Source organism: Daphnia magna, linkage group LG3 (genome assembly GCF_020631705.1).
Source record: "Daphnia magna isolate NIES linkage group LG3, ASM2063170v1.1, whole genome shotgun sequence".
In the NCBI taxonomy this organism is placed as follows: domain Eukaryota; kingdom Metazoa; phylum Arthropoda; class Branchiopoda; order Diplostraca; family Daphniidae; genus Daphnia; species Daphnia magna.
The window spans coordinates 9,044,500-9,066,375 of record NC_059184.1 but is presented as its reverse complement, the minus strand read 5'-3'; the positions used below and the strand labels follow the sequence as shown (position 1 = coordinate 9,066,375).

The following is a 21,876-nucleotide window of genomic DNA, read 5'->3' as shown; positions in this document are numbered from 1 at the left end:
CATTGTACTTCGTTCCAATTGCTAGTGCGAGGGTACTCTACGACACCTGCGACTGGTCCCATCCATCAAGGGACCAGATGGACTTCATCAATCGTGCGCCTAGCCAAAAAGAGCTTGAGGCTAAACTTCGCCGGGCTACAAATACATCACCAGGGGTCGATGGCCTAGAATATCGACATCTAAGAGCCCTCGACCCCGACTGCATCTTGCTGGAAACAGTTTGTAGAATAGTTTGGAAGATTGGAATTCCTAACTGTTGGAAAATATCGCGAACAGTCCCCATCTTTAAGAAAGGGGACACTGGCGATTATTCCAACTTTAGGCCAATTTCCCTTCTTCCGACCATCTACAAACTGTTCTCGGGAGTAATCAGCCAGAGACTCACAGAGGTCGCCTCAGATCTTGGCTGGTTATCTCCCGAGCAAAAGGGTTTCCTCCCGGGGGTCCATGGTATCCAGGAGCACACACAGCTCTTGCAGACCGTTGTCGAGGAGACAAGGACCAAACGAGGCATGTGTCTATAGCATGGCTAGACATGTGCAATGCGTTTGGTTCTGTTCCCTCACGCCGTTCTTGGAGAGCTGTTTGCTTCTCTTCCGATACCAGACGACCTTCGGCGCATCCTGGCGGACATTTACTTGGGGAATCGGATGGATTTTGCCGTTCAGAAAGAATCTGTTCGTATTTCCCCAACAGCAGGTGTTCGTCAGGGTGACGCTCTTAGCGCCCCTATTTTTAATCTGGCTTCCGAGGCCCCTCGTCAGGGCCGGAAAGTCCAATATCAACCCTGGATTTTTTTATTTGGCTCACTCGTCAAGACCACGGCATATGCTGACGACATTGCCGTGGTTACAAATTCTCCTGACGAGCTCCAAAATATTTTAGACATTTTATCCCTCACCGCTGACACCTTAGGGCTGCAATTCAACGCCGGGAAGTGTGCTTGCTTGGTCATTGACAAAGGCAAGCCGTCTGAGGCTCTGTGCCGAATCGGTACTCAACCCATTCGGTGCTTGGGACCAGACGACCAAGAGACATATCTTGGTACACCGATCGGAAGGGAAATTGCGGTTTCGTCCTCCCACTGACCTTATCCCTAACCTTGACAAGATTGCCGCCTCCCACCTCGCAACATGGCAAAAACTTGAGATTTTCCGTAGCCACCTTCTACCTTCCCTTTCCCATCACCTCGCTTCGGGTCGGGTCCTGAAAGACTGCCTCACCCAACTGGACACTGAGTGTAGGAAGTTCTTAGGCCTTTTTGCAACCTTCCCAATCACGCAACGGTCCCGTTTTTCTAAGCGGACCGGCGGGTTGGGGGCCTAAAGGAACATACCGCCTCACTGATGATGCCGATATCTGGACCATCGCCAGGGCTGCTCAGCTCCTCACTTGTAGAGACCCTACAGTGAGGAACATATGTCGAGAGCAGCTCCATGAAACCATCCGGCGAGGGTTCAGAAACGAGCATCCAGGAGTGTTGCCAGTTGGGGAATATCTTTCGGGATCCGTGGATGGGGGGCTCTACAGACTGAGGTACGCGGAGGCAGGGTCCAATCTTTGGACTCTTGCCCGCCAAGCTGCCAAACGACTGGGAGTGCGGATTGATGTATCCGGCGATGAAAATATAAGAATTGTCGCCGATGACGTCTCCGTAAGCCCAGTCAAGGCAGTCCGCGGACTTCGGAAAGTAGCTCGGCAGCGCTATACCAGGGACCTAATTTCCGACAAGAGCCACCAGGGAGTAGTTGCCACTGGCCTCTCCCTGGAAGACAAGTCGAAAGACATGGCTCGCCTGGTATCCTGCCGTACGCCCCTCTCCTTCCGAGACTGGAGATATCTTCACAGGGCCCGGCTCGACATCCTTCCTCTTCGGGGGGCTCTCGTGGTTTTGCTCACAGGAGCAAGATACGAGTTGCCGCCGATGCGAAAAGGAAAACGAGACCGGGTTTCATGTGCTTAACCACTGTGAAGAAGGTCTCCAGCTCGCCACCAAGAGGCACAACACCATCCAAGATCTCTTGGAGTCGCTGCTAGTCAAGCAGGGACACGACGTCACGATCAACAATGCCATCCCCGGGCAAGAGGTTAAGACCGGATGTTGAATTTCAACTATCCGGTTCCCGGGTGATGGTCGACGTCGTGGTCTGCTATGACCAACCAGGGAGTATGGAGAATGCCTACCAGCGGAAATATGATAAATATTCTTCGCATGGGAGGATTCTCCCCCTAGTTGTCGGGTCTCTTTGATCATGGTACCCCAGGAACGACGAAATCCGTTCGATTCTCGGAATCAACGGAAGATCCTGGGGTGCCTTCCGATTCAAGGCCCGATTGGCAGCGATCCAGGGATCAATGGAAATGGTGTGTGCCCATTTCCATCATGGTGCACCAAACCCCGAAGCTGAGGATATCCCCCCTTTTCCCGTAGAAACTCATAACAGCAGAGTGGCGCAGCGGAAGCGTGCTGGGACTATAACCCAGAGGTCCGTAGATCGAAACTACGCTCTGCTAGTAAAAAATCAAAGGTGAAATATTAAGTCGATACATTTACAGAATTAATAACTAAGAAAAGTAATTTATTAATACCAGTAAACAAACTGTTGTAAATGATGTGTAACGAATAAATTCATAAAACAGCACTAATATTCTCAGCATCGATGGTTCAGTGGTTAGTTTATGGAGGGGTTTCCGGAAGGGGAATAAACATGTATGAGGTAGGTGCATTTTAAAATATTACAAAAATTACATAAATAAAATATGAGGGAAAGAATCTACTAATCTACTGGGTAGGGAGTTTCTACGGGAAAAGGGGGGATATCCTCAGCTTCGGGGTTTGGTGCACCATGATGGAAATGGGCACACACCATATCCATTGATCCCTGGATCGCTGCCAATCGGGCCTTGAATCGATAGGCTCCCAGGATCTTCCGTTGATTCCGAGAATCGAACGGATTTCGTCGTTCCTGGGGTACCATGATCCAAGAGACCCGACAACCAGGGGGAGAATCCTCCCATGCGAAGAATATTTATCATATTTCCGCTGGTAGGCATTCTCCATACTCCCTGGTTGGTCATAGCAGACCACGACGTCAACCATCACCCGGGAACCGGATAGTTGAAATTCAACATCAGGTCTTAACCTTTGCCCGGGTATGGCATTGTTGATCGTGACGTCGTGTCCCTGCTTGACTAGCAGCCATTCCAAGAGATCTTGGATGGTGTTGTGCCTCTTGGTGGCGAGCTGGAGACCTTCTTCACAGTGGTTAAGCACATGAAACCCGGTCTCGTTTTCCTTTCCGCATCGGCGGCAACTCGTATCTTGCTCCTGTGAGCAAAACCACGAGTGCCCCCGAAGAGGAAGGATGTCGAGCCGGGCCCTGTGAAGATATCTCCAGTCGCGGAAGGAGAGGGGCGTACGGCAGGATACCAGGCGAGCCATGTCTTTCGACTTGTAATCCAGGGAGAGGCCAGTGGCAACTACTCCCTGGTGGCTCTTGTCGGAAATTAGGTCCCTGGTATAGCGCTGCCGAGCTACTTTCCAGAATGCTCACCTGCCACGCGGGCGGCCCGGGTTCGATTCCCGGTCGATGCATTTTACGTCTAATATTGACATTTCATTTAAAGAATCCCTAGGCGACCGTAACAAACACAAATTGCGACTAATCAGTTTCCCTAGTTACGTCACCACTTTCACGAACCCTAAGTATATCGCTACATGCAGTTGGCGAACTTCACCTTCTCTTAACATTACCACATTTTTGGTAAGCTACCACTTACTTGCGCATCATTAATATGCAATTTGAAATAAAAGTATTATTGAATGCAATTGTCAAATGGTTTACACGTCCACAAAGTCTAAGGATTATTGCCCTGGAATAGCTGTCACTCTAACGTCATTGAATGATACATTTAAACATGAAATGCTGAACAAACCCTCTGATCTCGACGTGATTTGAACACGCAACCTCCTGATCTGGAGTCAGGCGCGCTACCATTGCGCCACGAAATCCGAAACATAATGTTTTGTTTTGCAATCAAATAATGCACAACATTCAAATGCAAGTGCTACGTACGCCATTTAATTTTGTTTTTGGAGATCTGTAGTACATCATTAAAGTTAGGCAGAAAGATAATTTTACCTCGTTTTTAAGAAATATTTTAGATTTCAAGATAATTTAGAGTTATTGTGTGTATTTCATTAACCTTGTGAGTAGCTTTAGAATAGTGGTAAACATGCGCTGTAAATGTTGAAGGAAGATCCCAGTGAATATTGGTGATAAACTTGATTGACACGCCGGAATCAGATAGATATACTAGGCAGATGCTTTCTGTGCTTTCCTATACTATAGAGGCCAAGGAACTTCGACAGTTAAAGAGACTATTTCGGACTAAAAGTTTTTTCGTTAAAGCACGGATGGTAATCAAGTTGCTGATGGGTAAGAGGCTCCAAAAAATACAAAAACATTTCGTGTTGGTAGGGAGCAGTAGTTGCCATTATTTTGCATCGATGGTTCTGTGTTAGAATGCTGATTACGCGGTCGATGCATTTTTGTAACACAACAATTTAAAATGCTACGAAAGGTGTAATTGGAACGTAATGCAGACATTGAATTGCAACAGCAGAGTGGCGCAGCGGAAGCGTGCTGGGCCCATAACCCAGAGGTCCGTAGATCGAAACTACGCTCTGCTAGTAAAAAATCGAAGGTGAAATATTAAGTCGATACATTTACAGAATTAATAACTAAGAAAAGTAATTTATTAATACCAGTAAACAAACTGTTGTAAATGATGTGTAACGAATAAATTCATAAAACAGCACTAATATTCTCAGCATCGATGGTTCAGTGGTAGAATGCTCGCCTGCCACGCGGGCGGCCCGGGTTCGATTCCCGGTCGATGCATTTTACGTCTAATATTGACATTTCATTTAAAGAATCCCTAGGCGACCGTAACAAACACAAATTGCGACTCATCAGTTTCCCTAGTTACGTCACCACTTTCACGAACCCTAAGTATATCGCTACATGCAGTTGGCGAACTTCACCTTCTCTTAACATTACTACATTTTTGGTAAGCTACCACTTACTTGCGCATCATTAATATGCAATTTGAAATAAAAGTATTAGTGAATGCAATTGTCAAATGGTTTACACGTCCACAAAGTCTAAGGATTATTGCCCTGGAATAGCTGTCACTCTAACGTCATTGAATGATACATTTAAACATGAAATGCTGAACAAACCCTCTGATCTCGACGTGATTTGAACACGCAACCTCCTGATCTGGAGTCAGGCGCGCTACCATTGCGCCACGAAATCCGAAAAATAATGTTTTGTTTTGCAATCAAATAATGCACAACATTCAAATGCAAGTGCTACGTACGCCATTTAATTTTGTTTTTGGAGATCTGTAGTACATCATTAAAGTTAGGCAGAAAGATAATTTTACCTCGTTTTTAAGAAATATTTTAGATTTCAAGATAATTTAGAGTTATTGTGTGTATTTCATTAACCTTGTGAGTAGCTTTAGAATAGTGGTAAACATGCGCTGTAAATGTTGAAGGAAGATCCCAGTGAATATTGGTGATAAACTTGATTGACACGCCGGAATCAGATAGATATACTAGGCAGATGCTTTCTGTGCTTTCCTATACTATAGAGGCCAAGGAACTTCGACAGTTAAAGAGACTATTTCGGACTAAAAGTTTTTTCGTTAAAGCACGGATGGTAATCAAGTTGCTGATGGGTAAGAGGCTCCAAAAAATACAAAAACATTTGGTGTTGGTAGGGAGCAGTAGTTGCCATTATTTTGCATCGATGGTTCTGTGTTAGAATGCTGATTACCCGGTCGATGCATTTTAGTAACACAACAATTTAAAATGCTACGAAAGGTGTAATTGGAACGTAATGCAGACATTCAATTGCAACAGCAGAGTGGCGCAGCGGAAGCGTGCTGGGCCCATAACCCAGAGGTCCGTAGATCGAAACTACGCTCTGCTAGTAAAAAATCGAAGGTGAAATATTAAGTCGATACATTTACAGAATTAATAACTAAGAAAAGTAATTTATTAATACCAGTAAACAAACTGTTGTAAATGATGTGTAACGAATAAATTCATAAAACAGCACTAATATTCTCAGCATCGATGGTTCAGTGGTAGAATGCTCGCCTGCCACGCGGGCGGCCCGGGTTCGATTCCCGGTCGATGCATTTTACGTCTAATATTGACATTTCATTTAAAGAATCCCTAGGCGACCGTAACAAACACAAATTGCGACTCATCAGTTTCCCTAGTTAAGCCACGTTCAGACTACAGCCTTTTTGAGCGTTTTACGTACTACGTATAACGTTTTTACGCTCCGAGTTACGTAGCTGGGAACGGAAGAGTGTTCAGACACAACGCTCTACGTAGTACGTAATACGTAAACTCAAAACGTAGTCAAAACGAAGTCAAAACTGAGCGTACGTAAAAATGAGATTGATCTCATTTTTACATAAGTTTTTGGGACGTTCTACGCACTACGTAGCCAAAATCTATTACGCTTGTCTACATTCTTTTGTTTTTTCAGGTTTTCTCTCCTGTTTATTCATTCTGGGATATGTCAGGTGTAGAATTGTAAATTTAATAATTAATTTTTTTAATTTTTATTTTAAAAATAAATATGGGGCCTACTAAAGTTGCCAAAAAGAATTCCCCTAACAAATTCAAGTCGCCCCCCAAAAAATCACCAATAAAGAAAATCAAAAAGTAAATATTATGTCATGAAATCTTTTGCAACTATTTTGGTTTATTGCTTATTCTATTTTAGGTCTTCAAGAAATTGGTCAGAAGAAGAACGTTTCGTCCTCAGAACTTTTATCAATAAATATAACAAAGAGCTACAACAGGTACAAAAATCTACAGCAGACGCTAGAATCTCCGCAGAATCTAGCCTAGGCCTACTCTACGTAAATTTGACAGTGTAGTCTGAACAGTCTACGAACACATTTACGTAAATATGGCTCCGTAAAAAACGCAGCGAAATTTACGAAGTACAAACGTAAACTTTTAACGTTATACGTTATACGTTATACGTAGAAAAGAGCTGTAGTCTGAACGATACTTTACGTCACCACTTTCACGAACCCTAAGTATATCGCTACATGCAGTTGGCGAACTTCACCTTCTCTTAACATTACTACATTTTTGGTAAGCTACCACTTACTTGCGCATCATTAATATGCAATTTGAAATAAAAGTATTATTGAATGCAATTGTCAAATGGTTTACACGTCCACAAAGTCTAAGGATTATTGCCCTGGAATAGCTGTCACTCTAACGTCATTGAATGATACATTTAAATATGAAATGCTGAACAAACCCTCTGATCTCGAAGTGATTTGAACACGCAACCTCCAGATCTGGAGTCAGGCGCGCTACCATTGCGCCACGAAATCCAAATCATAATGTTTTGTTTTGCAATCAAATAATGCACAACATTCAAATGCAAGTGCTACGTACGCCATTTAATTTTGTTTTTGGAGATCTGTAGTACATCATTAAAGTTAGGCAGAAAGATAATTTTACCTCGTTTTTAAGAAATATTTTAGATTTCAAGATAATTTAGAGTTATTGTGTGTATTTCATTAACCTTGTGAGTAGCTTTAGAATAGTGGTAAACATGCGCTGTAAATGTTGAAGGAAGATCCCAGTGAATATTGGTGATAAACTTGATTGACACGCCGGAATCAGATAGATATACTAGGCAGATGCTTTCTGTGCTTTCCTATACTATAGAGGCCAAGGAACTTCGACAGTTAAAGAGACTATTTCGGACTAAAAGTTTTTTCGTTAAAGCACGGATGGTAATCAAGTTGCTGATGGGTAAGAGGCTCCAAAAAATACAAAAACATTTCGTGTTGGTAGGGAGCAGTAGTTGCCATTATTTTGCATCGATGGTTCTGTGTTAGAATGCTGGTTACCCGGTCGATGCATTTTAGTAACACAACAATTTAAAATGCTACGAAAGGTGTAATTGGAACGTAATGCAGACATTCAATCGCAACAGCAGAGTGGCGCAGCGGAAGCGTGCTGGGCCCATAACCCAGAGGTCCGTAGATCGAAACTACGCTCTGCTAGTAAAAAATCGAAGGTGAAATATTAAGTCGATACATTTACAGAATTAATAACTAAGAAAAGTAATTTATTAATACCAGTAAACAAACTGTTGTAAATGATGTGTAACGAATAAATTCATAAAACAGCACTAATATTCTCAGCATCGATGGTTCAGTGGTAGAATGCTCGCCTGCCACGTGGGCGGCCCGGGTTCGATTCCCGGTCGATGCATTTTACGTCTAATATTGACATTTCATTTAAAGAATCCCTAGGCGACCGTAACAAACACAAATTGCGACTAATCAGTTTCCCTAGTTACGTCACCACTTTCACGAACCCTAAGTATATCGCTACATGCAGTTGGCGAACTTCACCTTCTCTTAACATTACTACATTTTTGGTAAGCTACCACTTACTTGCGCATCATTAATATGCAATTTGAAATAAAAGTATTATTGAATGCAATTGTCAAATGGTTTACACGTCCACAAAGTCTAAGGATTATTGCCCTGGAATAGCTGTCACTCTAACGTCATTGAATGATACATTTAAACATGAAATGCTGAACAAACCCTCTGATCTCGACGTGATTTGAACACGCAACCTCCTGATCTGGAGTCAGGCGCGCTACCATTGCGCCACGAAATCCGAAACATAATGTTTGGTTTTGCAATCAAATAATGCACAACATTCAAATGCAAGTGCTACGTACGCCATTTAATTTTGTTTTTGGAGATCTGTAGTACATCATTAAAGTTAGGCAGAAAGATAATTTTACCTCGTTTTTAAGAAATATTTTAGATTTCAAGATAATTTAGAGTTATTGTGTGTATTTCATTAACCTTGTGAGTAGCTTTAGAATAGTGGTAAACATGCGCTGTAAATATTGAAGAAAGATCCCAGTGAATATTGGTGATAAACTTGATTGACACGCCGGAATCAGATAGTTATACTAGGCAGATGCTTTCTGTGCTTTCCTATACTATAGAGGCCAAGAAATTTCGACAGTTAAAGAGACTATTTCGGACTAAAAATTTTTTCGTTAAAGCACGGATGGTAATCAAGTTGCTGATGGGTAAGAGGCTCCAAAAAATACAAAAACATTTCGTGTTGGTAGGGAGCAGTAGTTGCCATTATTTTGCATCGATAGTTCTGTGTTAGAATGCTGGTTACCCGGTCGATGCATTTTAGTAACACAACAATTTAAAATGCTACGAAAGGTGTAATTGGAACGTAATGCAGACATTCAATTGCAACAGCAGAGTGGCGCAGCGGAAGCGTGCTGGGCCCATAACCCAGAGGTCCGTAGATCGAAACTACGCTGCTGCGGACTACTAAGCTGCGTCGGATGCAGACGTCTTTTTGTGTTCTCCCGTTTTTCCATCATTTTGTGAGTTTTTGTTATTTTTTATTACTTTTTGTTGTTATATTCGTGTTTTTGAGTGTTTATTTTGTATAGTTTAGCTGTTTTTGTTGTGTTTTGCCCCAAATTGTTTTATTTGTGTGTTTGTTTACGTGTGTGGGGACCTTCCCCCCCTTTGGGCAGTTTGTTGACATTGTCTAGGGGACAATGGCTGCCAAGTGGCTCAATAGTGTAGATATTGATTTTGGGGTTCAATTCCCGAAATTGAGTATGCGTACGGTTCATGGTTTCGTGCGTAGTTTGAAGGTTGATGCTCAGGATCTCTTAGGCCTAGTTGCTGTGCTAGATACGAGAAACCAGGTCGCTAGAATTACGTTTACGTCAGAGGCATATACCTCAAATTTTTTGTCCCAACACAGTGGTATCGTCAGGACTGAATTGGAGGGGAAAGAAGTTAGTGTAGTCATCAGGGATAGCAATATTCAAGAGAAATTTGTTCGAATTGCAGGGATTCCACAGCACCTAGACTTGGGAATAGTTCAGACACGTCTTAAGGAATTTGGAAATGTAATTGAAGCTCGGTGGGAGCGCTATCGGGTGGCAGAGGATGAAGTTTTATACCCTGTCCTAGCCACTTGGATGATTGTACGAATGACGGTGACGAAAAACATTCCCTCATACATTACCATTGGCAGTTATCGTGCCATGGTTAAGTATGAGGGACAAAAGCCCACTTGCAGACTTTGCGACGAAGAGACACACTTTAGCTACGGCTGCCTAACTTTGAAACGAAACCAGGAACCCACCATTGTCCAAAAACCTGTTGCCAAAAAGACTAAAAAGACAGAGACTATTAAACAGACACCCGTAGTAATTCCCGTGGTAGCAAATTCCATGGTTTCCCAGGTACCTCTGGAAAGTGAATCGCAAGATTCACTCTCAGAAAGTACTAATAATTTGGAAACTGAATCCATGGAATGTGACACTGCTACCACTTCCGCATCTGTACCTCCGAAAGACAATCCTTTGAAACCAATTTCAAAATCCAAAATAGCAGCACCTGACACAAAGACAGAAGACCAGGAAACAGTGACAATTATCATGGAATCAATGGAACCCGACACGGGGGAAATTGATACCACTGATCCAGACAAAACTAAGGACCCCCTGAAAATTCCCACGTTACCACGAAGCAAACGATTTAAACCTACCCTGACGCCCCAAAATTCGAAACCCACTTCAGGCATTCCCGTACTAAAAAAACCTAACACATGACTTCACAATTAAAAATCGCTTCTATCAACATTGGAGGTATTCGATCAGTCGAGCGACGTCAAATTCTTTTAAATTTCTGCAGGGACGGTAATTTAGATATCGTAGGACTTCAAGAGGTAGCCTTTCACTCTTGCCCAATTATTGAAAGCTGTTACCACTTGCTAGCAAATGTCGGTCCCAACAAAAAAGGAACAGCCATTCTAATTAGACATGGTCTGGAGTATTCTCGACTGCTTCTTGAACCTGACGGAAGGCTTATCTCCATTGACGTAAAATGTTTTACGTTTATTAATATCTATGCCCCGTCAGGTAAGCAGGTAAGGAATGAGAGAAACAATTTTCTTCGTCAAACCGTTCCTGCCTACTCGATTACCACTCGACTGCCCTTCGTGTTGATGGGCGATTTTAATTGTGTTGACGACATCCAAGATAGGGCAAATATCCAATCCCTCCCTGTCCCAAGTAGTGTTGTTAGCTATGCTTTGAAGGAGATGGTTAATGGTCTTGATCTGGTAGATATCTGGAAAAAGCTAAATCATAGTGATCCGGGCCACACTTTCCATTACCACGATGGTTCTTCTAGGCTTGATAGGATTTATGCTAGTCGATCGTTTGCTGATAGATTTTTAAATATTTGTTTGCAGTCTTTATCGATTAGTGACCATCAGTCGGTACAATCCACACTTACTTGCAATCTTGATCTCCCAAATCGTAGCAGACCACCTGCCGGATTGTGGAAACTAAATACTTCAATATTGTCAGAAGAAGGTTTTCAGAAATATGTAACCAATTTTATTCAGGAATCTGCTAATCATCCTCTTAGGGAAAGTAATGTAGCAAATTGGTGGGAGAGTGTCCTGAAACCGGGTATCAAGCGCATTTCGGTGGATTATTCCAGGCAAAGAGCAAGGCTGATAAGAGAAACTAAGTTTTTCTATCAATCTTGCATACAGGAAATGGCCGAAGCAGATACCTTTGATTGGGTTGCCTTTCAACAGTTGAGAAAATTTTCAAAGTCTTGGGAGGAGAGCACACTCAAAGGGTGTGGGATTCGTTCCCGCTGCTTCGAAGGGCCAGATGTAGAGGAAGCAAGTATTTTTCACATAAATCGTGCCAGGAATAATTATCGAAAATGTTGCATTGATAAGATCATTGCCCCCAATGGCACTTGCTTATCGACCAAAGAGGAAATTTCAGCAGAAATTGTTGCTCATTTTACAAAAATTTTTAAGACTCAACCTTCTCCTGACATACTGGCAGGGTCTGAGTTCCTTGAAGGAGTAAGAGATTGCTTTAAGCCAACCCCAAACCTAACAGCACCAATTTCCCTTCTTGAGATTAGAGCTGCTCTAATAGCAATGAAGTCAAACAAGTCCCCTGGCACCGATGGCATTCCTTACGAGTTTTACGTAGAATTTTGGGACGTGATCGCACCCCACTTCTTGGATATGTTTAATCATATCCTGGAAAGGGAAACTCTGACGTCTTCGCAGGGCCAAGCGGCGATCAGGCTAATTCCTAAGTCTTCGGGACTTTTTGGAATTTCTAATTTTCGGCCAATTTCTCTTTTGAATTGTGACTACAAAGTCATGGCATCTGTCTTAGCGAGACGATTGAGGCAGACACTATCTTCTACCATAGGGCCTCATCAAAAAGGTGGGGTACCTGGTAGATTGATTTTCGATAATTTAAGTCTTTACAGAGATGTCATTCAATTTGTTGATGACCGGGGATGCCATGACTCTTCCAACTCTTTGATTCGGGGTATGGGCGCTGCCATTGTTGGAGTTGACTTTGAAAAGGCCTACGACCTGGTTAACAGGGAAGTCCTCTGGAGGATTCTGGATGCCATGGGTTACCACACCACTTTCGTCCGTTGGTTAAAGATTATGTATTCTGTAACAGGAATGTCAATCCTCAACGGATCGGAGGTGGCTGGGGTGATTAGTGATATTCAGTCGATTCGCCAGGGATGCCCCCTATCTGTCCATCTCTTCGTTCTATACATTGAGCCTTTGCTTGTGCGTTTATCTCGAGTTCTCAAGGGTATATCATTGTTTAATGAAAAACTCACTGTCAGAGCCTTTGTTGATGACGTCACCATTTTCGTTTCTTGTGACGAAGATTTTACCAGGGCAGGACAAATCCTTGATATGTTCTGTCAGTGGACAAAGGCAAGGATGAATAAGGATAAAACAAAAGCCCTGGGACTCGGGACTTGGAGCTCTAGATCAATTTGGCCTCTTGAGTGGCTTGTGTCAGCGCCAACATTGTCCCTGTTAGGAATTAAATTTTCCCATTCCATAGAAGAGACAGCTAGTAGGATTTGGAATGATGCATTTAGCTCTTTAAATGGTATTCTGCGAGAGAATGCCAGTCGACGGTTTAATATTTACCAGAGGGTGCTTTTCCTCAAGTCGAAGGCTCTCTCCGGAACTGTGTACTTTGCACAGGTATTACCTTGTAATAAAAAAATGGCTGACCAGATTTCGAAGGCTGTCATGAAATTTCTATGGATGGGAAAAGTAGAAAGGCCGAAGAAAACCGTAATTTTCCGTACTGTCAAAGAAGGGGGACTGGGAATGGTCAACACACACCTCTTTTACTGTTCCCTTTTCCTGTGCCCCATGTATAAAGTCCTGACAGGCCCAAACAGCCCAGAAAGCTCTCTACTTCGGTATTGGATGTCCTTCCCTCTCCGAACCTTATTGCCACTCTACAAGGACAACACCGTCCCCGTAGCAGTCATGAAGAGGCCCTATTACCTTCAGGAACCCCTGCATCAAATCAAGCAACTCTTTGCATCTTCAATCCTGGTGCAGGGGAATCCAATGGTTCATCGGAAAACTTACAACCATTGGGTCCTGGAGGTGACGACAATGGGAAAGCTGGAGATCCTGAGGCCTAATCTGGATTGGCCACGAATCTGGAAGGCGACTGCAGCCCTTCCTAGTAACATCAGAGAGACCATGTTCCTGTTCAACCAGCGACTTCTCCCTACCAGGACCAGATGCCATCGGTTGGATCCCAACGAGGACGCAAAATGCCCAATCTGCCATCAAGACCCCGAAACCGATGAGCATCTGATGTTCCAGTGTCCTGAACGCCTCACCGTTTGGAGCTGGTTGGAAGGAATCATGCGTCAAAAGGGCTGCAAGACATCAAAAGAAGATCTGATTCGTGGTCATTTTGGGCCAATAGGGAATCTCCGGCAAGCGTTTACTCTTCTGGCTGCCTACATCTTCATCAACTGGAAGGCAAGGAACCATCAACGTACCCCAAATCAAGAAGAAGTAGAGAGCTTATGGAAAACACTTTACCCCCATAGTTAAATCCACCATTCTTTTTTATCCTTTCCCATATTTTACTTTCATTTTGTTCATTTAGTTTGTTTGTGTTTTATTTAATACCTAAATATGTAAAATCTTTGTTTATTTTTGTTTATTGTAATATCCTACCCCAATGTCATCTGCTATTGTTTACTTTTGTTTATTTTTAATTAGCATAACCTATGATCCCTTGCATTTGCTTGTTTTTGTTTCTGTTTTGCTCTAAGGCCCCCATTGCCAAATTTTCTTTTCTCTGCCCTAATAACGTCTGCATCCGAAGGGCGAAATTATTTGTTTGTTTTTGTTTGCTTTTGTTTATTTTGTTTTTTTGAAAATTGAAAATTAACAGAAAATAAAAGAGAATTTTACAATAAAAAAAAAAGAGGTCTGTAGATCGAAACTACGCTATGCTAGTAAAAAATCGAAGGTGAAATATTAAGCCGATACATTTACAGAATTAATAACTAAGAAAAGTAATTTATTAATACCAGTAAACAAACTGTTGTAAATGATGTGTAACGAATAAATTCATAAAACAGCACTAATATTCTCAGCATCGATGGTTCAGTGGTAGAATGCTCGCCTGCCACGCGGGCGGCTCGGGTTCGATTCCCGGTCGATGCATTTTACGTCTAATATTGACATTTCATTTAAAGAATCCCTAGGCGACCGTAACAAACACAAATTGCGACTAATCAGTTTCCCTAGTTACGTCACCACTTTCACGAACCCTAAGTATATCGCTACATGCAGTTGGCGAACTTCACCTTCTCTTAACATTACTACATTTTTGGTAAGCTACCACTTACTTGCGCATCATTAATATGCAATTTGAAATAAAAGTATTATTGAATGCAATTGTCAAATGGTTTACACGTCCACAAAGTCTAAGGATTATTGCCCTGGAAAAGCTGTCACTCTAACGTCATTGAATGATACATTTAAACATGAAATACTGAACAAACCCTGTGAATCACTCAGATACACAGAGTTATTTCTAGTCAGATGGCGAAGGAGAAGAGGCCTAAGCCGTTGTATTATTCTCCAGTAGAGAAAAAGGGCGACAAAGGGTTTTTACAAGTGCGGAAAAATGTGCTTTCTTTCTCTGTCACTGCTTGTTCCCCGTTGTCTGCTGGCCGCAATCCTTTTCCACTCCCCAGCTTCTGCCGTTGCCAGATCAATTTTTGTGCCGGTGCACAACACTCCAGCAACTAGGATAGGTGTCCGTTGGTTATTTATTCCGGCTGCAGATTGTTTTCTGAAATGACACAGAGTTTAATTACAGGTCGCAGATATTCGCCAGTTTTAGTTTTGACGACGGCCTTTCGTACGACGCCTTCTTTGTCGGGGAAGGTCTCTATCACTATTCCAACTGGCCATTCCCCGCGACGATGGTTTTCGTCAATTATTATGACTTCGTCTCCTACTTCAAGGCGCTGTGTTTGGCGGAACCATTTTTGCCGTTCAATTAAGTTTGGGATATACTCTCTCATCCATCTAGCCCAATATTGGTCTATAATGAATTGCGTTTGCATCCAGCGCCGCCGGGTAAGTTTATGAGAGTCATCTGTGACAGTTGGCGGAACATGGGGTTCATGACGACCGAGGATGAAGTGGTTGGGCGTGAGGGCTTCGGGTTCGCTAGGGTCCATATGGACGTTGGTGAGAGGCCGTCCGTTTAACAAAGACATCACTTCACTAAACACTGTTTGAAGCACTTCGTCGGTGACTGACTGGTTTTGGAGGACCGCGCGGAGTGCTCGTTTGCTAGACTGAACCATCCTTTCCCAGATTCCGCCAAAATGCGGTCCGGAAGGGGGTGAGAAATGCCATTTGATGTTATGCTCAGCTGCGTGTGTTGTAACCCTTTCTGAGTTGAGTTTGTTGATTCCATCGCTTAGTTCCGTTTCTCCTGCTACCAGGTTGGTGCCATTATCGCTGAAAATAGCGGCGGGTTTGCCGCGAACGCTTATAAAGCGGCGTAGAGCATTGATGAACGCGTCGCTGGTTAGCGACCATACTACTTCTAGATGGACGGCTCGTGTTGCGAGACAAGTGATTAATAAACCATACCTCTTGTCTGACTTTCTTCCAATCACTACATATAGTGGGCCAAAGAAGTCTAAGCCCACATTTGTAAACGCTGGTAGAAACGGTTGAAGCCGTTCCTTTGGCAAGCTTGCCATTAAAGGGGGCCTCGGACGAGAGCGAGATAGACGGCATTCGCGGCATTTGCTTAATATTTTCCGGATTTGTCGGCGGCCACGCGGCACCCAGTATTTCCATCGCAGCTCACTTAGGGTCCATTCTACTCCTGAATGGTGTACCTTTTGATGCGCGTCGCGTATGATGAGATCTGTAAGGTGGTGATTTAGTCCTAATATTACGGGGTTGCGAGCTTCCAGTGAGATATCGGCGTGTTTGAGGCGGCCTTCGGCTCTTAACAGCCCATTTTCATCAATGAATGGGTTCAATTTTCGTAGGCAGGAGGTGCCTTTTACATACTTTCCGGCGGATAAAGCGGCGTATTCTTGAGGGTAAGATTCATGGCCGGCTGCGGACAAACACAAAATGAGTGCATGCTCTAACTCCTCTGCATGGAATGGTGTTTCGTCTTTGATAGGACGGTGCAACTTGGCTACACTGCGTTTTAGATCGTTAAGATTATCGTGATTGCTTATCATTTCTGATATGGCTGCTGATGGTAAGGAAGAGATGGGCTCCACATTTATATGGTCGATTGTCGTTTTTGAGCACCACTCGATGTCGTTTGTTCCGAGCGGTAGCAACTCAACATCCATTGTTTCGTACAAAGATTTCTTTAAAAATGTTGGTCCGCTTAACCACCGGGATGAGGAGCTTAGTTTGGAAGGGGGCATTCCTCTCGTGCAGTCATCTGCGGGATTTTTTGATCCGGATATGAACTTCCACTGGTTTGGCTCTGAATGTCGGAGGATTTCACCAACGCGGTTTGAAACAAAACTGGAATAGTTGCAGTGGGAGGAGTGGATCCAACGTAGAACTATCTCTGAGTCTGTCCAAAAGTGGTATACTTTTATAGGCAGTCTTAATTCGTTTTTTATCGTTTTTGCTAGCCGAATGGCTGTGACTGCACCTTGGAGTTCAAGGCGGGGAATAGACAGCATCTTCAGAGGGGCCAGTCTGCTTTTGGCCAGCACAAAACTTAATTGGATTTTTTCTTTGGCTATGATTCGTAGATACGCTATTGCTCCAAACGCGTTGGACGAGGCATCAGCGAAAAGGTGTAAGTTCGAGTGCTTGCAGTTCCTTAGCCCAAGAAGTCCATTTTAACAGAATTTCGGATGGTAATGTTTCATCCCATCCCAAGGGTTCTGAGTGGGGTTCTGATGTTCGCCTTTTAGTTGATCGCCAGGTTGCTTGAAACAATATCTTTGCTTGGGTGATAACGGGGAGAAGAATGCCTAATGGGTCGAAAGAACGGGACATTGCTGATAGCATTTGACGCTTTGTTGTGACTACTTCTATTGGCCTTATCCGAATTTTGTAGCAATCGATATCACAAACCCACACGAGGCCAAGTAAGTATTCGATGGGTAATTTGTCAAAATCTAAATTGAGTGTTTTGTTCGATCGTTCTGTGACTGGAATCGAAGCTAGAAGGCGCCGTGATGAAGATGCAAATGCTGTTAGGCGGAATCCGCCGATTGCGAGGGACTTGACCGCTTGCTCTGAAAAGAGGATTGCCTCATCTTCGGTTTCGAAGGAGTCACTTACGTTGTCGGCGTAGAAATTATCGACAAGTTTTTTAGCTACGGCTGGGAACTGCGTATTGCAATTTACCGCATGTTGCAAAACCCAAAATGCGGAAGTGGGTGAGGAAACGGCTCCAAAAACCTGTGTGGTCATTTGTAACGTACGAAGTGGTCCGTCACTGCCCGGGGTACGCCATACAAAACGTAATGCGGACTGATCTTTCGGGGTTACCCCAACCCTATGGTACATACTCTCTATGTCTGCGGATACGGCGAATAAATACTGGCGCGATCGTAGTAACACACCTGTTAAGTTCGATAATAGCACAGGACCGCGTAAGAGGAAATCGTTCAGACAAACGTTGTTGAATTTTGCAGAGCAATCAAAAACTACGCGTATCTTGTTCGGCTTATTAGGATTGGTGACAAAATGGTGCGGGAGGTACCAGACCTTTCCGATAGGTATGTTTAGTTGGTTGTAGGGGACCTCGATGGCGTAACCGTTTTTGAGGTGACTTTCAATGATTTCCCGGTAGCGAATTGCGTTTTCCTTGTTTTCTTTGGACAGTAGACGACGCTCAACAGCGAAGAAGCGCGACATTGCTTGCGCGCGGTTGTTTTGCATTTTTGGATTTGATGATTTGAACAGAAGATCGACCTGCCATCCACAACGAATGTTAACAATTGATTTTTTGAGAATGTTGATGGCCAACACGTTTTCTGGGGAGCTATGTTTTGTCTCTTGTATTTCTACTCCAAAAGCCTCCGTGCTGTAGAATTTTTGCACGATGTCAGCCAATTGCATTTCGGAAGGTATTCTGGTGAGGTTTATACTTCGTTTTGAACTTGGTTCATGTATAAGAAAGGGTGGGATTTTGCCTACTACTGCCCATCCGAATACTGTTAAAATAGCGCGTGGTTCGTTTTTGTCATGGCGGGATATTCTAGTATCCAAAATTTCATGCGCATCCACAGTGTCCATCCCGATGAGAAGCTCTACTTTAGACGAATCGATGGAATGTAGGTTTAGATCGGAAAGATGGGGCCATTCAAATTTTGTTGTATGCCAGTTAATTTTGCGCGGTGACAGCTGAATGTTTGGGACAGTGAAGGCATCGTTTACTTGAAACACTCTAGTTCCATTGTCGGATTCAATAGCGAAACTTACAATGCTAGAGTTGAGTAAAATGGCGTTATGGAATGAACCGAATCGAATTTTCTGGTTAACTCCCTTAAGGTAAAGTCGTTTTGCAAGGCTTGATTTTATTAGGGTAGCTTCGCTACCTGGGTCAAGAACACCAAACGTCAAGATTTTTTCGCTTGCGCTGCGCACGACTATTGGGACGATGGCGAGTAGTACGGGTTTTAACGACGTTTTCGGTGCATGCACTAGAAATATTTGAACAGTCTCCTTATCTTTCGGCTGAGGCCTGCCAGGGAAAACACGGTCTGCTCCGTGAATGAGAGTGTGGTGCTTGCCGGGACAGGCATTACACGTGATGTCAGTGTTCCCGCAGGAGCGCCCGTAGTGTCCAGGACGTAAGCATTTAAAGCAGTGATTATTCTGTCCACAAAAGGCAGCTCTCTGGGATGGTAACATTTTGCGAAATATCACGCATGCTTCAAGACGGTGGCCGGGACTATCGTTGCAAGCCAGGCACGCAGGCCACTCGTTGTTTGCTCTGCCAGGTCTTTCTGATGTTTCGTGAATAGAGGCGTTCAGAATCGTGGGTGGGAAGACCACTGCAGAGCGCATGGATGGATTTTGCTTAGGTGGTATGTAGCTGCTGATTTTAGCTCCGCGTAACTCTTCCGCTCCTACGATAGCGTCAAGCCAACAGTCGAAATCGGCTAAAGAGGAGATTTTAGGACGAAGATTGTATGCGTATCGTCCCCAGTCTTGCTGCAAATTAAAGGGAAGTTTTGTTGCAAGTTGGTTGACTACTATTGAGTGCGTGAATTCTATCATGCTTGGATCTCCGGCTACACTTGATACTGCATCTCGGACGAGAGAGGCGAGTTCAGCAAGCGACTTAAAGTCACCGTTTCTGAAAGGTTGGACCATCTGCAAATGATGGATGTGAGCTTGAATAATTAATGCTGACACACCATATTTGTTTTTTAACTCATTCCAGGCTTGTGAGTAGTTGTATGAACCGTTGAAGAGGTGTGCCATTCTCTTCTGAATGTCTTCAGTCAGATTTTCGCGCAAAGCTAGCACCTTGTAGAGATCTGGTAGTGCAGTTTCTTCTATTGTTGCTCTCATTACTTGGGCGAAAGCTGGCCAGCGGCGACAGTCGCCATTGAATTTTGAAATCGGTATTTTGGGCCAGTGTGCTGGCGGTGGATAGCTGGATGGACCAGGTGGGGGATATGAGTATTGTATTGCCGGTGATTGTCCCTCTCTATGAGATGTTGTGTTAAATTGTAAGTACCGTTGTGGCTGTCGATCAAGTAGACTAGCACATGCTGATGCAATGGGTGTAGAAGTGAATGGTTGAGCAATTGATTGGCGATTTCTTTGTATGGAACCGTTTCTTTCATCGATTGCTGCTTGGATTTTGCTTAAATTTTCCTCTCCTCTTCTTTTCACTTCGGCGAGTGTGTGCTCGTGTTTGGACCTAGCTTGCTGCAGCTGCATTTCAAGATCTATGTTCGTGTCAACTAGTGGCAATTGAGAGTGTTTGCTAGATTCCGATACATCATTTTCAACATGACTCTTATGCTGACTCACATTCCACTGAGTACACTGTCTCTTTCCTTTCCTTGATGATTTGTGATCTATAGCCGAAAGGTATGCTTTCATTCTGTGCAGACAGCTTTCGTTGGATTCTTGGACGTCATTAAGCCAGGCGGTGGTAGCCACTGCTTCTTCCTCAGTTAAATTTGGCCTGCTGGTGTAACGCGTATGGAGAGCTATTATTCTTCTTAAAGCTTCTTCAAGGTCGGCGAAATAGCTTCTTAGATCGTTTGCACTTGGCTTATCCTTTAAGAGGTTTCCGATTCGAGTAATAAGTTTGGTGTGTAGTCGCTTTGCTACAGTGCGTTGAGCAAATAGTACATGCTTGTCATTTGCCATGTTGTTTTCATCTTCTTCCATTTTGCTATCGGTTAAACAACACGCTTCTGTACGGGTCAGGATATAATAGTTTAAAAACAGAAACAAAACAAGATATCAAGCATTAAAATACCGATTGTGATGTTCGATGTTCGTTTGTTCGTGGGTTTAATGTTCGTTGGTTAATGTTCGATGTGCAATGCTTGTTGTTCGATGTTCGATGTTCGATAAGGTCGGCTATTATTAGGACTAATAGCAAGTAACTGTATGCAAAGTACTAAAATGCAGAGGCGGTTATTGGAAGCGGTTATTGGTGGTACGTAAAAAAAAAAACTACATGAAATGGACAGAGTGTTTCTTTTTCGAGGGACTCACCGAAAGTAGTATGTGTGCTGCACGCTACCGGGGTGTTCCGTTCACGATCGGTGTATCCCGGGTTTCGGCACCAAAATGTGAATCACTCAGATACACAAAGTTATTTCTAGTCAGATGGCGAAGGAGAAGAGGCCTAAGCCGTTGTATTATTCACCAGTAGAGAGAAAGGGCGACAAAGGGTTTTTACAAGTGCGGAAAAATGTGCTTTCTTTCTCTGTAAATGCTTGTTCCCCGTCGTCTGCTGGCCGCTATCCTTTTCCACTCCCCCGCTTCTGCCGTTGCCAAATCAATTTTTGTGCCGGTGCACAACAAACCCTCTGATCTCGACGTGATTTGAACACGCAACCTCCTGATCTGGAGTCAGGCGCGCTACCATTGCGCCACGAAATCCGAAACATAATGTTTTGTTTTGCAATCAAATAATGCACAACATTCAAATGCAAGTGCTACGTACGCCATTTAATTTTGTTTTTGGAGATCTGTAGTACATCATTAAAGTTAGGCAGAAAGATAATTTTACCTCGTTTTTAAGAAATATTTTAGATTTCAAGATAATTTAGAGTTATTGTGTGTATTTCATTAACCTTGTGAGTATCTTTAGAATAGTGGTAAACATGCGCTGTAAATGTTGAAGGAAGATC

The 21,876-nt window shown here is 43.4% G+C and overlaps 2 protein-coding genes and 8 non-coding genes across 10 annotated transcripts; 4 read left to right on the top strand and 6 right to left on the bottom strand.

The window, feature by feature from the left end:
* Positions 1-3,940: 3,940 nt before the first annotated feature.
* Trnaw-cca lies at positions 3,941-4,012 on the bottom strand. Its single transcript has one exon. It is a non-coding gene; the product is annotated as a tRNA-Trp (tRNA).
* An 821-nt stretch (positions 4,013-4,833) lies between these two features.
* Positions 4,834-4,904, top strand: Trnag-gcc. The gene has a single exon. It is a non-coding gene; the product is annotated as a tRNA-Gly (tRNA).
* Positions 4,905-5,249: 345 nt separating this feature from the next.
* On the bottom strand, positions 5,250-5,321 carry Trnaw-cca. Its single transcript has one exon. It is a non-coding gene; the product is annotated as a tRNA-Trp (tRNA).
* An 821-nt stretch (positions 5,322-6,142) lies between these two features.
* On the top strand, positions 6,143-6,213 carry Trnag-gcc. The gene has a single exon. It is a non-coding gene; the product is annotated as a tRNA-Gly (tRNA).
* Positions 6,214-8,261: 2,048 nt separating this feature from the next.
* Positions 8,262-8,332, top strand: Trnag-gcc. The gene has a single exon. It is a non-coding gene; the product is annotated as a tRNA-Gly (tRNA).
* Positions 8,333-8,677: 345 nt separating this feature from the next.
* Positions 8,678-8,749, bottom strand: Trnaw-cca. Its single transcript has one exon. It is a non-coding gene; the product is annotated as a tRNA-Trp (tRNA).
* Positions 8,750-14,621: 5,872 nt separating this feature from the next.
* Positions 14,622-14,692, top strand: Trnag-gcc. The gene has a single exon. It is a non-coding gene; the product is annotated as a tRNA-Gly (tRNA).
* A 611-nt stretch (positions 14,693-15,303) lies between these two features.
* On the bottom strand, positions 15,304-16,869 carry LOC116930446. Its single transcript, XM_045171174.1, has one exon. The coding sequence runs from the start codon at positions 16,867-16,869 to the stop codon at positions 15,304-15,306; it is 1,566 nt and encodes a 521-aa protein (XP_045027109.1).
* A 2,872-nt stretch (positions 16,870-19,741) lies between these two features.
* Positions 19,742-20,923, bottom strand: LOC116935492. The gene is made up of 2 exons (XM_045170942.1): positions 19,960-20,923; positions 19,742-19,867 (listed from the first exon to the last, which is right to left on the bottom strand). The coding sequence occupies exons 1-2, from the start codon at positions 20,900-20,902 to the stop codon at positions 19,842-19,844; spliced, it is 969 nt and encodes a 322-aa protein (XP_045026877.1). The 5' UTR covers positions 20,903-20,923; the 3' UTR covers positions 19,742-19,841.
* A 630-nt stretch (positions 20,924-21,553) lies between these two features.
* On the bottom strand, positions 21,554-21,625 carry Trnaw-cca. The gene has a single exon. It is a non-coding gene; the product is annotated as a tRNA-Trp (tRNA).
* Between the last annotated feature and the right edge of the window lie 251 nt (positions 21,626-21,876).

Coding starts and splice junctions, on each gene's coding strand:
- LOC116930446 (XM_045171174.1), bottom strand. CDS start 16,869: ATGGATGTTGAGTTGCTACCGCTCGGAACAAACGACATCGAGTGGTGC.
- LOC116935492 (XM_045170942.1), bottom strand. CDS start 20,902: ATGGAAGAAGATGAAAACAACATGGCAAATGACAAGCATGTACTATTT. Junction 19,868..19,959: donor AATGGCACACCTCTTCAACG/GTTCATACAACT, acceptor CATCATTTGCAG/ATGGTCCAACCTTTCAGAAA.